At 43.2% G+C, this 17,346-nt stretch overlaps 1 protein-coding gene across 1 annotated transcript in view; it reads left to right on the forward strand.

The window, feature by feature from the left end:
* The window catches only part of mccc2 (methylcrotonyl-CoA carboxylase subunit 2), a 135,743-nt gene that overhangs the window by 9,294 nt on the left and 109,103 nt on the right, over positions 1–17,346 (forward strand). The window contains exons 2-3 of the mRNA XM_043707857.2: positions 14,397–14,463; positions 16,461–16,545. Coding sequence (XP_043563792.2) covers positions 14,397–14,463; positions 16,461–16,545 — 152 coding nt within the window. The remainder of the gene's footprint in view (positions 1–14,396; positions 14,464–16,460; positions 16,546–17,346) is intronic.

Below are 17,346 nucleotides of genomic sequence, written 5' to 3' on the forward strand. Positions count from 1 at the left end.
CTGAGCGGTGACCTCATTGAAGTTTATAAAATCATGAGGGGCATGGATAGGATAAATAGACAAAGTCTTTCCCTTGGGATAGGGGAGTTCAGAACTAGAGGGCATACGTTTAGGGTGAGAGGGGAAAGATATAAAAGGGACCTCAGGGGCAGCTTTTTCACATAGAGGGTGGTGTGTGTATAGAGTGAGCTGCCAGCGAAGTTGTGGAAGCTGGTACAACTGCAACATTTAAAAGGCATCTGGATGGAGATATGAATAGGAAGTGTTTAGAGGGATTTGGACCAAGTGCTGGCATATGGGACTAGATTAGGTTGGAATATCTGGTCGGCATGGACAAGTTCGACTGAAAGGTCAGTTTCCGTGCTGTACATCTCTGTGACACTGTGAATGTACAAAGGGATCAAAGAATATGGGGAGAAAGTGAGGACAGGTACTGAGTTGTATGGCGAGGACTGCAGATGCTGGAGATCAGAGTCGAGATTGTGGTGCTGGAAAAGCACAGCTGGTCAGCCAGCATCCGAGGAGCAGGAAAATTGACATTTCGGGCAAAAGTTCCTGATGAAGGGCTTTTGCCCGATTTTCCTGCTCCTCGGATGCTGCCTGACCTGCTGTGCTTTTCCAGCACCACTCTCTCAACTGAGTTGGATGATCAGCCATGATCATTATTGAATGGTGGAATAGCTTTGAAATCCCAAATGGCCTACACCTGCTCCTATTATCTATATTTCTAAGCAGGTAGGATGTGACCATGACCTCCTGGTGCAGAAGTAGGAACATTACGAGGCAGCTTTTGTGGTGCAGTGGTAGATATATTTAATCAATATGTCCGGATGTGTTGTGACACACCTGGAGCAGATGTGACACAAACCTGGTCCATCTGGCTTCAAGGGAGGGATGACACCACTGTGCCACAAGCTGGAATTTGCAGTGGTCTCTTTTCTCTTCTCTGAAACTCCTTTTGCAATCCCTTTAGTTTACTCCTACTTTTTCTGTCCTGGAAAGTCATCTTGAACCTAATTTCAACACCATGGTTTTGGTCGTCTTCTCTAATACTTTCAGTGCTGCTTAGAGTCTCATTCTTCTTCACGAAACACTTTCCATGTTAAGAGCATCACATAAATGCATGTTTGTACTGCAGAGAATAAGTGTGAAACTGATCTGCAGATCACTTTAGTTATTAAAGGGTAACCAATTTCATATTTGCTACAAAGTTGAGGAAAGTTTTCCTGGTTTTTCCAAAGATCTTTAAATATGAGTTATGTATTTTACTCCTAACTGTTGTATTCTGATGGAAATACTGATATAAAAATAAGCCATTTTTATACGAAGTAATGTTGAGCTATATGGAAGTGCTTTGAAGACGCTTCACGAGAATTGAGAACAAAAGTTCGATAGTAGTGTTCTTAATCAGCGTTATAGTGAAACTTCTGAATTTTTCAGCCAAAAGTCAAAATCAAAGATGTATGAAACCGTTTTACTGAGGAATTTATAGTCTTAATTTGTAGAAAATACTTCTTTGAACCTAGCCTCTTATTCATCTGCAATTTTATCTATTAACAGTTTGACCAGTTCACTGTGGTCAATATCTTGCCAACCTTACCTGAATTTAAAACCTCAATTTGTGACTCATTCTTTTTCCTCTTAAAGATAAAATGAAATAATATGAAATTACAGTCACTTAGCTCGGTGTTCCTTTGTATTTAGTTGTTTGATTAATTCTGTCACATTACTCACAATTAAACTTATTTTTTCTTGTCCTTATTTGGATCAACAAAATACTCCTGAAATTTGTCTTTCAAAATCTCCTGCCTATGGGACTCCGTTTTCTGCTTCTCCCAGTCAAAGTGAAATTAAAGTCTCTATTCTTTCACTCTGGCTTTGCACAAACATGCTGCTATTATTCATTACAATCAAGAGATCTGTAGACAACTCCCACCAAAATATTTTGTGTGTTTTTGTTCAGTTCTACCCAGAGAGCCTTATTCTGCCTTCTCGCTATGCTAACATATCTTCTTCTTAATGATGTTTTTTTTAACCAACATTGTTATGAATCCTTTGCTAATTTTCATGTCTTTTCCAAGGATATTATAACTCTGACCACTTCTACGAGAAAAACCAGCCAGTGTTAAGTGTGAAATTATTTTCCTGAACCGAACCTTGCTGGCAGCTTTGGTCAAGTCTTCAAGCTTTGGAACTTGTTTTCGAGCAATACATGCTCCATTCATTGGCCACTCAGTTAAGATAGCTCTGTGGCAGCAAAACCATTTTCTAGAATACTTAATAGTTCAATATCCTGTTGGGTTTCTAGTGGTTGGACATTTTGACCATTAAATCTACTATGATTGTGAGATAACATAACTTCATCCTTTCATAGAATCATTTCATAGAATGTGGGTGTCACTGGCTCAGCCATGGATTACTCATCCCTAATTGTCCTGAAAAAAACCCTGTGGTGAGCCACCTTCTTGAACTGTTCTTGGTGTATAGGTGCATAGCCACTGCTGTTAGAAAGCAAGTTGTAGAATTTTAATCCAGCAATCATGAAGAAACAGTTATATAATTCCAAGTGAAGATGATGAGGTGGTGTTCCTATAAATCTGTTACCCTCGCTCTTCTGAGTAGTAGAGTTTGTGGGTTAGAAGATGCTTTTGGAGAAGAATTGGTGAATTGCTGCAGTTCGTCTTGTAGATAGCATACACTGTTGCCACTGTGCTCAGGTGGGATGAAGAGAGTAAATCTTGGAGACAGTGGATGGGGTGCTAATCAAGTGGGTTGCTTTGTCCTAAATGATGTTGACCTTATTGTGTTTTTGGAGCTGCGCATATCCCGGCAAGATTAGATTATTCCATCACATTCTTGCCTTGTGTAGATGGTGGACAGGCTTTAGGGAGGAAGGTGGTCATACATGACTGAGAACTCCTCGCCTCTGACTTGCTGTTGTAGCCATATTGTTTATTTGTCTGTGCAGTTCAGTTTTTGGTCAGTGGTAACCCTCAGGGTGTTGTCAGTAGGGACTCATTGATGAAAATGCCACTGAATATTAACAGAAGATGGTTGGATTCTCTCTTGGAGTTGAAAATGACACTGAGCATTGCGAGATTAACAACAAACATCCCCATTTCTGATGTGATAATGGAGGGAAGGTCATTCATGTGGCAGCTGAAGATGACTGACCCCAGCTCACTGTCCTGAGGAATTCATGCAACTATGTCCTTTGACTAAGATAATTGAACTCCAAATATCATAGCCACCTTTCTTTCTGCTAGGTAGATTCCAACAAATGGAGAGTTTTTGCGGATTCCCACTGACTTGTTTTTCTCCGACTTCTTGATGATACTTGGTCAGATGCTACCTTATTGTCAACGGCAGTCACTTTTGCGTTATCCTTGGAGTTCAGCTTTTTTGTCCAAGGCGATAATGAGGTTAGGGACAGATGATTCGTCCTGAATACCTGCAGCTGGATGGTATTGTTGATGAACTCTTCCATCGGTTTTCTGATGATCGAGAGGATGATAGTTTTGGATTGGCTTTGTCCTGCTTATACACAATATACGTGGGCAGTTTTCCACAGTACTGGGCAAATGTTGATGTTATACTTGGCTTGTTGTCTGGTTACTTCTGGAGCACATGCCTTCAGTTCTAAAGAAGAGTGATATTGGACTCAAAACATTAACTTTTTCTCTCCACAGATGTTGCCAAACGTGGTAGGTATCTCCAGCATTTCCTGTTTTTATTTCAGATTTCCAGCACTGCAGCAGTTTGATTTTATCACAGTACTACTGGTGACACAATACATGTGCACTATGCACTTTTTAAAATTGCGCATATGCTGATTTCAGGGCCAGGTGGGGATGGGGGGGTGTGGACCAGATCAGGACCAGGAAGTGTTGGGTGAGAGAGATCCAGACCCAGCAGTGGTGTGCGTGTTGAAGTGTGAGATGACTCGGGCAGGTTGACACGAGGGCACACAGACTCACAAGATGGCTGCTGAGCCATCAGTTGGCCATTTGACACATAAGATGGCCACGGACCACAATCTGCACCACAATACAGACACTGCCTGGGGCCACCAAAATGCCAGCACAAAGCAACTAATTTCCTAACGTGGCCAATACTAAAGCCTGATGGGAGCTACAGTTCACTATTGATTATACAGGATTAAGTAAGGTCACCCCCAAATTGCACCCCATTGTAGCAGACCCTCCACCATCTTTAGTGGCTTTGCCCCTGAGCACAAGATTTTTACTGTTTTAGACATAGCTTATAGTTTCTGGTCTCACCCATTACACCCTGAGTCCCAGAATAAATTTGCTTTTACAGTAAGGAAATGACGACAGTACACGTGGACTTGCCTGCCACAAGGGTTCCACAACAACCCAGCATTTTTCACAGAGTGATGAGAAACATTCTGAAGAGAGTAGATTTACCAGAGGGTAGCACTGCCCTCCAATATGTAGGTGATAGCCTAATTGCCTCAAAGTCCGGGCCAGGACACCAGGACGTTTTATTTCTAGTCTTGCCTGAATTGGCAACCGCAGGGTTAAAGGTTGGCCTCAAAAGGCACAGATTGGCAAAACGCAAGTCTTATACTTGGGACACCTTATATCCAGGGTCTCAAAGAAATGTCCAATGACCGCAAGAAGGCAATCCAATAGATGCCACGACCTGTCATTGTCAGGGGAGTCAGGAAGGTCATGGGGCTATTCAACTACAGTCGGAGCTTTATACCCAAGTTGGCAAAATTGGCTGAACCGATCCAGAGATTAACGAAAGGAGGCAAGCCTGCCTTGGAAACTGTAACCTGGGACCCAGAACAGGAGGAGGCATACAGTCAGCTTAAAACTTGACTCATATCAGCTAAGGCTGCCAGATCCCAACAATGATTTTTACATAATAATGAGGGAGGGTTTTACTCCGCAGTGGTCACCCAAAACCACAGTAGCAGGAGAAGACCCATAGGGTACTACTCAACTACAGAAGGGCCAGTAGTCATCAGGTTGCCCAGGTGCATAGCAGCCTTCGACAGCGCTGCTTGGTCCGTTAGCGTTAGCAAGCCCATAGTAATAACTGGGAATGTCATCCTCCACACTAAACACACCCTAATAGAGATGCTAAACACAGGAAAACTGAGGGCCGTCTCCAATATGTGAAGGGCAAAGTGGGAGGCAGTTCTTTTACCTCCAAGTCGGTCCATGGTAATAGTTAGGGCTACGAGAGAAAACCCAGCTGACGGAATTCTGGATGCAGGGGAACTGCACAACTCTGGGGATATAGATGGGGATGAGGATAATGGACGAGTAAAAGATATTCCCCTAGACACAGCGGAGGAGACCCTCTTCGTGGTTGAGTCATGAAAATACGTAGTATGGTCGCCCCGAACAGCATGGGCTGTGGTAAATGATAAATTAGAAACAGTCCAGAAGGATTGATGGAAGTCAGTCCGCACAGGTAGCAGCACTGGTAGCACTCACCAAAGCACTGGAACTAGCAAAAGGAAAAACCGTGAACGTATATACCGACAGTCAATATGCCTTCGGTGTAGTCTACGACTACATGGTGGCATGGGGTAGAAGAGGGTTCACCACTGCAGGGGGAACCCCTATCAGACACCAGTTAAGAATTCAGGCACTATTTCGTGCCAGTGAACAGCCAACAGAGGCTGCAGTAATAAAAATAAAAGTCCTTCAAAAGGAGCCAGCAAAGGAGAGGCCAAATTGGCTAAACTTCAAAGGACACCAGGCAGCAGACCAAGCAGCTCAGAAAGCCCGAGAGCAAGAAACTATTACGAGACTTCAATAGCCACTATTGAATTAGCAAAAGGTGCTATCCAAATTCAGCAGCTACAGGAGAACACCCCACAGGGAGACTGAGTGCAATGGAAACTCAGGGGGCATTCAAACGGGAGGATGATGTCTGGAGGCGAGCAGACAAGGTGGTAGCACCAGCGCGTATACAGAACACATTGCTCAAACTGCATCACGGGATCTCCCATACAAGTAGAGAGGCCATGATAGCAAGCCTATAGAGAGAGTGGTGGTGGAAGGGAATGGGAAGAGAAGTGGCCAAGTACTGCCGCAGATGCATGGTTTGTACACAACATAACCCAGGGAGACCCATAAAAGTAAAGATGGGACACCAGCCCAGACCACGGGGACCCTGGGACCACCTTCAGATAGATTTTACAGTACCACTACCACCTTCCCGTGGGGAAACGTACTGCCTGTTCATCATAGACCAATTCACCCAGTGGGTAGAAGCATTCCTGACCAAAAGCTGCACTGCGACCACTGTAGCTAGAATATTAGCCGAGGAGGTAATCCCGGTGGGGGATACATCTCCAGATCAACTCCGACCAAGGGACATGTTTTACAGGCAAGGTCATGAAGATTGTCTGCCAACTACTCAGCATTCGACAAAACTTTAACATTCTCTATCACCCCCAGAGCTCAGGGATGGTAGAGAGAATGAATAAAATGCTCAAAAATACTTTAGCTAAGGTTATACAAACCTCAGGCAGAACATGGGCTGAAGTGCTGTCAGCCATACTAATGAAATTAAGAGCCACTACAAATCAGGCAACTAGGCTATCACCATATGAATTAATGATCGGGTGAGCAATGCAATTGCCAGAGATAATAATCAAGTGGCAGCGATGTGAGTCCACTAAAAGACAAAATTCGGTGATATGTGATAGAATTGAGACCCCAATTGAAAGGGATGCGGAAATCTATAATTGATAAACAGGACAAAAAGGACAAAGCAGGGGAACTCAAAATCTTCCCTGAGGTTCCAGCAGCAGGAAGCCATGTCCTGGTGTGAGCACTGCTCGACAAACTAGGTTTTGCCCCAAAATGGAATGGGCCATACGACGTGGTAATAAATGGTGACACCTGTGCCTGTAGAGATACTAATGGAAAAGGCACATGGAAGCACTGGACCCAACTAAAACCGTTTAGATTCCTGTGACCAAACTAATGTCACTGACCATTCCCCAGGTGCAAACAGGAATGGCGGACAAGACGGTCATCTCGGGGGAAGTACCGAAAACACAACAGAACAAACCATACAGAAGCACAACTGCACCTCCTGACACAAGCAAAGACTTTGACTGATAACTTTATTTTGACTGCAAAATGTATATATCTCACGGTGTTTAAGTGTCACAATTGTCAGGAGCATGTCAGGATTTGAGGATTACCTCTTGTCTAAAACCTACCTAAGTGTGCATGGGAACCGAACTGTCTGCTACCCTCTGCCGCGCTCAGTGAAATCCCTATTTGTGGCCAACCTGGTGTGGACCCTTCATGACTTGTATACAGTGGACACCTTGGGAGAGCCGTGTAAAGGGCAGATAGGGAAATACAAGCAGGGTCTCCAGGGTAGATGTGTGCTGCTGGGCAGGACCACTGGCCCATGGGGCCTGGCCCCCCAGCCTAGGGAAGGGAAAACCCATTTAAAACCAGGTAATTAACCATTCTGTTTCACAGGACAGGGATGGGGATGTGTTAATGCCCTGGTTCTCAAAAACGATTCATGTGTTCAGGCACAGTGCATTTATCAGTGCTATACAGTCACCAGGGACAGTTTACCTGCACCTGCAGTGAGCAGGCATGCTTGAATGTGACCGCGGGCAAACAATTCAAATGTGCTCAGTGCAATGGTACCCATGTCAGCTCTGTCACATGAACGTACCTGTTCTATTCTCATCAGCTCGAGGGGATTCGGGCAATGTGGGTGGACAGACAGATGGAAGGATAGGACAATGGGTGAGCGACAAAGGGATTTATTTTTCTATTTAAGGGGACTCGCGACAGATACCCCAGACCTCCCAAACTTGTTTGCAGTAGGGACAATTGCTGTACCCCTTACTGTACTATATCCAGTGTGGGACATGTTCAGAGAAGGATAGTGACCCGCTCCATCAGTCAGGAGGTCTGTGCTGACTGGCAGGTCCCCATCACTTTGGGGTCATCAGTGGGATATGGATTCTTGGGATCTCTATCTTTTGGGGGGCGCTGCAGGGGTCGTCAGCACTAAAAACCGAAATTACCTTGTACGTGGCCTGACTATCTTAGGCAATAGCACTTCAGAAGCTCTGGAAGCAATTAATACAGACCTGGCTGAACTCAGATTCTACACACAGCAAACACGATACGCGGTGGATTATCAATTAGCACAGCAAGGGGGAGTTTGTACAATTATTGGTGACAGTTGTATCACCCATGTTATTGATGACTCTTATAACATTACAGAAGCCATCAAGAATATCAGAGACCAGCTAGATAATTTTCAACAAGGAGCCACACAGACAGCTGGCTAAATTGGTTGATTGGTAAATCTTGGGGACACTATTTGACACACGGGATAGTTATAGACAATAGGTGCAGGAGTAGGCCATTCTGCCCTTTAAGCCTGCCATTCATTATGATCATGGCTGATCATCCTCAATCAGTATCCTGTTCCTGCCTTATCTCCATAACCCTTGATTCCACTATCCTTGAGAGCTCTATCCAACTCTTTCTTAAACGAATCCAGAGACTGGGCCTCCACTGCCTTCTGGGGCAGAGTATTCCACACACCCACCACTCTCTGGGTGAAGAAGTTTCTCCTCATCTCTGTCCTAAATGGCCTACCCCTTATTTTTAAGCTGTGTCCTCTGGTTCGGGACTCACCCATCAGTGGAAACATGTTTCCTGCCTCCAGGGTGTCTAATCCTTTAATAATCTTATACGTCTCAATCAGATCCACTCTCAGTCTTCTAAACTCAAGGGTATACAAGCCCAGTCACTCCGATCTTTCAACATAAGATAGTCCCGCCATTCCAGGAATTGACCTCGTGAACCTATGCTGCACTCCCTCAATAGCCAGAATGTCTTTTCTCAAATTTGGAGACCAGAACTGCACACAATATTCCAGGTGCGGTCTCACCAGGGCCCTGTACAGCTGCAGAAGAACCTCTTTGCTTCTATACTCAATCCCTCTTGTTATGAAGGCCAGCATGCTATTAGCTTTCTTCACTACCTGCTGTACCTGCATGTTTGCCTTCATTGACTTGTGTACAAGAACACCCAGATCTCTTTGTACTGCCCTTTTACCTAACTTGACTCCGTTTAGGTAGTAATCTGCCTTCCTGTTCTTGCTACCAAAGTGGATAACCGTACATTTATCCACATTAAACTGCATCTGCCATGCATCTGTCCACTCACCTAACCTGTCCAGGTCACCCTGTAATCTCCTAACATCCTCCTCGCATTTCACCCTGCCACCCAGCTTTGTATCATCACCAAATTTGCTAATGTTACTATTAATACCATCTTCTATATCATTAATATATATTGTACAAAGCTGCCATCCCAGCATTGATCCCTGCGGTACCCCACTGGTCACACCGCCTGCCATTCCGAAAGGAAGCAGTTTATCACTACTCTTTGTTTCCTGTCAGCCAACCAATTTTCAATCCAAGTCAGTACTTTGCCCCCAATACCATGCGCCCTAATTTTGCTCACTAACCTCTTATGTGGGACTTTATCAAAGGCTTTCTGAAAGTCCAGGTACACTACATCCACTGGATCTCCCTTGTCCATCTTCAGAGTTACATCCTCAAAAAATTCCAGAAGATTAGTCAAGCATGATTTCCCCTTCATAAATCCATGCTGACTCTGACCTATTCTGTTACTACTATCCAGATGTGTCATAATTTCATCCTGTATAATTGACTCCAGCATCTTTCCGGATCAGTGGTGCTGGAAGAGCACAGAAATTCAGGCAGCATCCGACGAGCAGCACGCCGGATGCTGCCTGAATTGCTGTGCTCTTCCAGCACCACTGATCCAGAATCTGGTTTCCAGCATCTGCAGTCATTGTTTTTACCTCCAGCATCTTTCCCACCCTGAGGTCAGACTAACTGGTCTGTAATTTCCTGCTTTCTCTCTCGCTCCTTTCTTAAAAAGTGGTACAACATTAGCCACCCTCCAATCCGCAGGAACTGATCCTGAATCTATCGAACTCTGGAAAATAATCACCAACGCATCCACGATTTCTCGAGCCACCTCCTTTAGTACCCTGGGATGTAGGCCATCAGGCTCCAGGACTTATCAGCCTTCAGACCTAACCGTCTCTCCAACACCAATTCCTGGCAAATATAAATTCCCTTAAGTTCAGGTCCATCAGTCACTGTCACCTCTGGGAGATTGCTTGTGTCTTCCCCAGTGAACACAGATCTGAAGTACCAATTCAACTCTTCTGCTATTTCTTTGTTCCCAATAATATATTCCCCTGTTTCTGTCTTCAAGGGCCCAATTTTAGTCTTAACCATTTTTTTGCCTTTCACATACCTAAAAAAGCTTTTACTATCCTCCTTTTATATTTTTGGCCATTTTACCTTCGTACCTCATTTTTTCTCTGCATATTTCCTTCTTAGTAACCCTCTGTTGTTCTTTAAAAGCTTCCCAGTCCTCCGTTTTCCCACTCATCTTTGCTATGTTATACTTTTTCTCTTTTGACTTTATATGTTTCTTAACTTCCCTCGTCAGCCACGGCCACCCATGCCCCCTCATAGGATCTTTCTTCCCTTTTGGAATGAACTGATCCCGCATTTTCTGCATTATACCCAGAAATATCTGCCATTGTTCCTCCACTGTCACCCCTGCTAAGGTATTGCACCACTGAACTTTGGCCAGCTCCTCCCTCATAGCTCCATAGTTCCCTTTATTCAACTGAAATATTGTCACTACTGATTGTACCCTCTTCCTTTCAAACTGCAGATTGAAGCTTATTGTATTATGGTCACTACCTCCTAATGGCTCCTTCACTTCGAGGTCCCTGATCAATCTGGTTTGTTGCACAATACCACATCCAGAATTGCCTTCTCCCTGGTAGGTTCCAGCACCAGCTGTTCTAAGAATCCATCTCGGAGGTACTCCACAATATGGAGAGACAGCCTCCTCTTTCTTGAGGTCCAATACCATCCTGATTCTCCCAGTCTACCTGCATGTTGAAATCCCCCATAACAACTGTAGTAACATCTTTGCGACAGGCCAATTTCAGCTCCTTATTCAACTTACACCCTACATCCATACTACTGTTTGGGGGCCTGTAGATAACTCCCAAGAGGGTCTTTCTACCCTTAGAATTTCTCAGCTCTATCCACACTGACTCTACATCCCCTGATTCTAGGTCCCCCTGCAGAAGTGACTGAATATTATCCCTTACCAACAGGGCCACCCCACCCCCTCTGCCCGTCAGTCTGTCCTTACGATAGCACATATAGCGTTGAATATTCATTTCCCAGGCCCTGTCCACTTGAAGCCACGTCTCAGTTATCCCCACAATATCGTTCTCCTCATTGCACTCATGCTGGCATGCTGTGTGGGCCATGGATGTTTAAAGCTTTGCTGTGAGGCACTTCTGATGAGCATTGTACGAGCAGTGAGTGTCACCATGGAAGAGCCCCCAACGAAATTGGCACTCCATGATATCCCCCGGGATGACCTACCTCTGCATGTAAATTGATGGTCTGCGGGAGATCTCTGAAGTTGCCTCCTTGACCACAAAGGGGGGACTAAAGTTTGAAGATGGCATGGGGCAGGGTGACACTAGGGAACACGTCACACAAGATGGCTGCTGAGCCATCAGTTGGCCACTTGACACATAAGATGGATGCCAGACCACAATATGGAGAGACAGCAGAGCAAATAGAGACACTGCCTGGGGTCACCAGAATGCCAGCACAATGCACTCACAATCTAGTTGATTAGTTTAAGGCGGGTGGGGGAGACAATACACATGAATAGCATACACTGCCCGCTGAAGTATCTGGGTCCAGCCAACACCTTTGATAAAAATGCTAACAGTTTGATATAGACTGAATACAAAGTGCTAATAGCCAGGAGCTGCAGTAATTGTCCTTCTCAGGAAGAACGGTTAACACCCATTACTACAGCAATGGACTTCCGCGCAGACATTGAAACTGACAATGTCTGCATTGAAACTAACAACAACTGCGCTGAAATTAACAAAGACTGCGCTGGAACTGACAATGACTGCACCGAAACTACCAGCGATTCTGCCATAAACAAATCATGTTACAAAGACAATAAACTCACTGACCAATTGTATCACACATTGTATAAAAATAACTTGACATGTGCTCAGGGTGGAGAGAAAAACTGCAGCTGACCACTGTGCTGTTGGTGTCTTTCTCTCCCCGGAGCTCCGGTATTTCCTTGTACAATAAACTCTGTCATTGAGTCCCAACTCTGACTCCGAGACTGGTGATTTTCCCCATAACAGTGTGCACACATGTGCGCGCATCAATGAGAAAGAGAGTCAGTGGGAGTGCAGAAGGGAGCTTTGTGGGGATAGGGTTTGTCAGATCCTAAGCCATCTTTACATCCCTCTTTCTCAGGTCCTGGGCTCTTGTTGTCAGCCCACTCTACCGGTTCCTGGGCATTTTTGTTTGTCTCTTCTGATCTGTTACTCATGGGATTGCTTGGCCCCCATCTGTTGCTTTGCCCCAACGATTGCATGCTCCGTCTATTCCTTCTTCAGATCAATCTACTAGTAGTCTGGTGTTGTGGCTTCCCAGGTTGATTCCTTAATTTTAAATTTGCCTGCTCCTGCAAGCCACCCTGGACTCTTGATTATTGTTTCAACATTCGTCATGACTACCGGTGTAGATTTTTATTCTCTTGCATGCATAAAATGTTATCTATAGTTAACACTCTTATATTGTTTTTAACTTTAAGATATATATATAACTACATGTGGAATGCTTTATATTTATGTATCTTTGGAGTGACACTTCTTCAATCGATCTGAGAGTTGGTCAAACAGGATCTTCTTCTGAACCCATGTAAACTGCTGTCGACTAAGTGACTGTTACCGAATATCCTGAATTTTATTACGATTTAAATTCACAATTTAAAAAATTTTTAGTTATAGACTCTTAGTCATAGAGATGTACAGCACAGAAACAGACCCTTCGGTCCAACTCATCCATGCTGACCAGATATCCTAAATTAGTCTATTTCCATTTGCCAGCACTGGACCCATATCCCTCTAAACCCTTCCTATTCATGTACCCATCCATATGCCTTTTAAATATTGTAATTGTACCAGCCTCCACCACTTCCTCTGGCAGCTCATTCCATCCATGCACCACCCTCTGTGTGAAAAAGTGGCCCCTTAAGTCCCTTTTAAATCTTTCCCTTCTCGCCCTAAACCTATGTCCTCTAGTTCTGGAGTCCCCTAATTCAGAGAAAAGACCTTGATTATTCACCCTATGCATGATTTCATAAGTGGTTAGCACTGCTGCCTCACAGCGCCGGAGACCCAGGTTCAATTCCCGCCTCAGGCGACTGACTGTGTGGAGTTTGCACATTCTCCCCGTGTCTGCGTGGGTTTCCTCCGGGTGCTCCGGTTTCCTCCCACAGTCCAAAGATGTGCAGGTCAGGTGAATTGGCCATGCTAAATTGCCCGTAGTGTTAGGTTAGGGGTATGGGTGGGTTGCGCTTCGGCGGGTCGGGTGTGGACTTGTTGGGCCGAAGGGCCTGTTTCCACACTGTAATCTAATCTAATCTAATCTAATCTTCTATGAGGTCACCCCTCAGCCTCCGATACTCCAGGAAAACAGCCCAGCCTATTCAGCCTCTCCCTATAGCTCAAACCCCTCCAAATGTGGCAACAGCCTTGTAAATTTTCAGTGAACCCTTTCAAGTTTCACAACATTCTGCCTACAGCAGGGAAACCAGAATTGCATACAATATTCCTAAAGTGGCATAGCCAAAATCCTGTACAGCTGCAACATGAGCTTCCAACTCCTGTACTCAATGCTCTGGCCAATAAAGGAAAGCATACCAAACGCCGTCTTCTTTCTGCTATCTACCTGAGATTCCACTTTGAAAGAACTATGAACCTGCACTCCAAGGTGTCTCTATTAAGCAACACTCCCCAGGACGTTACCATTAAATATGAGTCCTGCCCCGATTTGCCTTTCCAAAATGCAACACATCACATTTATCTAAATTAAACTCCATTTGCCACTCCTTGGCCGATTGACTGTTACTTTAGCCAGTCGTTAATGCCCAGTCCTATTGATGCTGTAAATTGGAAAATAAAACCAAAAACAAATCTGGAAAACAATGGATCAATCAGAAAACACATAAAGGAGTCTTTGTTTTGGGAAGCATTTTCTTTAAGATTGAATTGCAATTAGTCTGTTCTCTTCACGTTTGTTGAATTACTTACTGTTTATCCAGTATTGTTTGATATATAAGTCTGTATGTGATTGAATTACTGAGAAGTTTTTTTTTCTCGAACAAGTCATGGATGTGGAGAGAAAATAAAAACCCAAATTAACAAGGCATAGTCTCACCAAACCTTTGTTTGTCTTCAAGGAAAACTATGAACGAATGAAGACACTAGTTACAGAACTGAATGAGCGAGCAGACAAAATCAGATTAGGTAAGCATATAAGAAAATTAATAATGTTTATCGGTTGCTTTCCTTTCTTTCCCCCCCCATCATATCAGTTTTCACTAAAGCAAGTCAGTCCACCACAAAGTTTGGCTTTTGTTTTGAACAAGCAATTTTTTATGGCACAGGTTTTAGAAACTTTTCGAGCAAGAAGCTGTGGGTTCATTTCGCACTCTACCACTTTCATACTTCAGTGTAGTCCTGCGAGTATACTGCATCATCAGACATTGTTTCACGCGTGAGATATCAACTGAACAAACATGACACCAAAGTAAATTTTATTTTATATCTCCTCGCCCTGAAAACATGGTTAAAAATAATAACTGTGCACCCTGTTGAATGACTTACTTTTGGTTGAAGATTCTTTGAATGAAGTGCCAGTTGTCTGCCAGACTGATTCACATTTTTGTTCCTAGGGATTGTTTCTGGTCTTCTGTTGATCTTTTCTGAGATGTGTGAAATGTTTAGTGAATGTAGAAAAGGTTATTCTTGCGGTTTTGGTCTCATCCAGTTGATGTGGATTGGCAGTATTCTGACTGTCAATAACTGGAATTGACCTGTTCAGTAATAATGCTTGAGATTTGAAAGGCTGAATCTTTTTGTTTAGGAATTTGGTTCAATCTCGAGATTTTCGTTTGTCTGAAGAAACGGAGAGAAGTACTTTTCAAACACTCTGAATTGATAACTGAGACGCCTTACTGATAGCTTTTGAGTTATGAGTAAATTAGACAATCCATTCATATTAATGTACATGCTGTTCAGCATGGGGCAGGTCTTTTGTTTAGCCTCAAGAGTTTGCTATCTTCAGGAAAAGCTATGAACAAATGAGGACACTTGTTACAGGTTGAGTGAACAGACAAAATCTGATTAAGCCAGCATATAATAAAAATAATAATGTTAAGTAAAGTTTCGGTACGACTATGCCTTGATAGAGTTTGGGCATGACTGTCACTGTATTTGAAGTCAAATCCAGATCATGCTGAGGGACATGGTTCATAAGCTTTATTTGCGTGAGGAACATGTTATGGATTCTTTGGTAATGTTGGGATTGGAACTAGAAGGGTTTATTATGAAATATAGACTGATCATGATGATTTTTGCTTGTCTCCATGAGCTCTAGAATCACAGAATCATAGAGTACCTACAGTGCAGAAAGAGGCCATTTGGCTCATTAAGTCTGCAATGACCTCTAAAGAGCATCCCACCCTATCCCCATAACCCCGCATTTAGCATGAATTCATCTAGTCTGCACATTGTTAGACACTATGGGGCAATTTAGCATGGCTAATCCACCTAACCTGCACATCTTTGGACTGTGGGAAGAAACTGGAACACCTGATGCAGCCAGGGATTGAACATACAAAGTGCACACAGTTGCCTAGACTGGAATTGAGCTGGGTTCCTGGTGCTGTAAGGCAGCAGTGTTAACCACTGAGCCACCACACTGACCCTCTACTCTATGAATGTCTGGGCTATCATTGATACTTCCCTTATTGTGCTTTCTACATCTGATATAGAATTCATTATTCTAACATACACTACAAAGATTTAGAATACGTGCCACTCATGAACAATTCATCCATTTGGTTAAAGGGATGCATAATTGCTCGTCTTGTTCATGTAGGTCCCAGCTGAGCTGTTGACACTTAAAGCAGCTCGCCATGCAAAATCTCATGAAAATTAACTGAGTAAAGACAAGTCTAATGTTCCATAGTTAAGTTTGCCCATTATACCATCTTTCAACATACTTGGTGGTAAGTAAAGCAAATTAGAAGCTTCTGTTTTCATCTGTCATGTTCTGTATTTTATGTCTATCGGGCATCTGCGGTTAATGTCAAACCAAAAGTAGTGAGAGTCGGAAGTTTGTAACTTAATCAGTGTTATCCACGGAAAGGTTTATCAGTTTGTTAACCATTAAAGATCTGTTGGAAATTTAACTAATAATGAATTCAAGCAAGATTTTATAACTTTTTTTTACAATTTAGGGGGAGGAGAAAAAGCTCGACTGCGTCACACATCTAGAGGGAAGTTGCTCCCTAGAGAACGTATCAACCAACTACTTGATCCGGGGTGAGTCAGCTTGCGTTGGTTGAAGAGTTATATGAAATGTAAAACTAAACGTGTGGTGTACCACCCTTGATTTTCTTTGGAACCCTCAGCAGTCTAAGAATTAATGGAATTGGGAGCATTAACTCTTCACATTTGAAGGATGGTATATTGAACTCCATGGAGAAAAAACACTTGTAGTACTAAGCCCTTTTCTGCATTTTGCAAACAAGTTCAGAAGATCTTTATTCATTTGCAGATGCCAACAGCAACCAAAGCAATGATCTGACTTTTCCTTTTGTTAGTTTTAGGCAAGTTAAATACAAGCATCCTTCGTTAAGTATATTCAAGTCTTAGGTAGACATTTTTAAACAGTGAAGGAATTAAGGATTATTGGGAACAGGCAGGAATGTGGAGTTGAGGAATATGAGATCAGCCAGGATCTCAATGAATGCCAGAGCAGACTTTGGCTGAATGGCCAACTTCTGTTCCTACTTCTGATGGCCTTCTTACAAGTTGCCATTGATTGAATTGTTGTAGTGTCCTAGAATAAATTTAAACTGCCTGTAAAGTGCTTGGAAAAATTTTATTGTCAGGTAAGGCAGTATATAAATGTATGTCTTTTTGTTTCTTTTAAAACCATTCTAAAAATTTAGGGACTCATAACCAGAATATATCTCTGATGTGGCAAGGATTTTCTGCTCTCTTTTTACATACTTTTGTAGACTATGTTTTCTCATATATAGATGTGTTCACAGTTGTTGCTGTTAACTTCACTTTGTCTTGTTAAATTTGTTACTGTTGCCACAAGAATTATAGATACAT

The sequence above is a fragment of the Chiloscyllium plagiosum genome, unplaced genomic scaffold, assembly GCF_037043375.1.
Source record: "Chiloscyllium plagiosum isolate Xiang-an unplaced genomic scaffold, Cpla_swu_hap1 HiC_scaffold_2, whole genome shotgun sequence".
Classification (NCBI taxonomy): Eukaryota; Metazoa; Chordata; class Chondrichthyes; order Orectolobiformes; family Hemiscylliidae; genus Chiloscyllium; species Chiloscyllium plagiosum.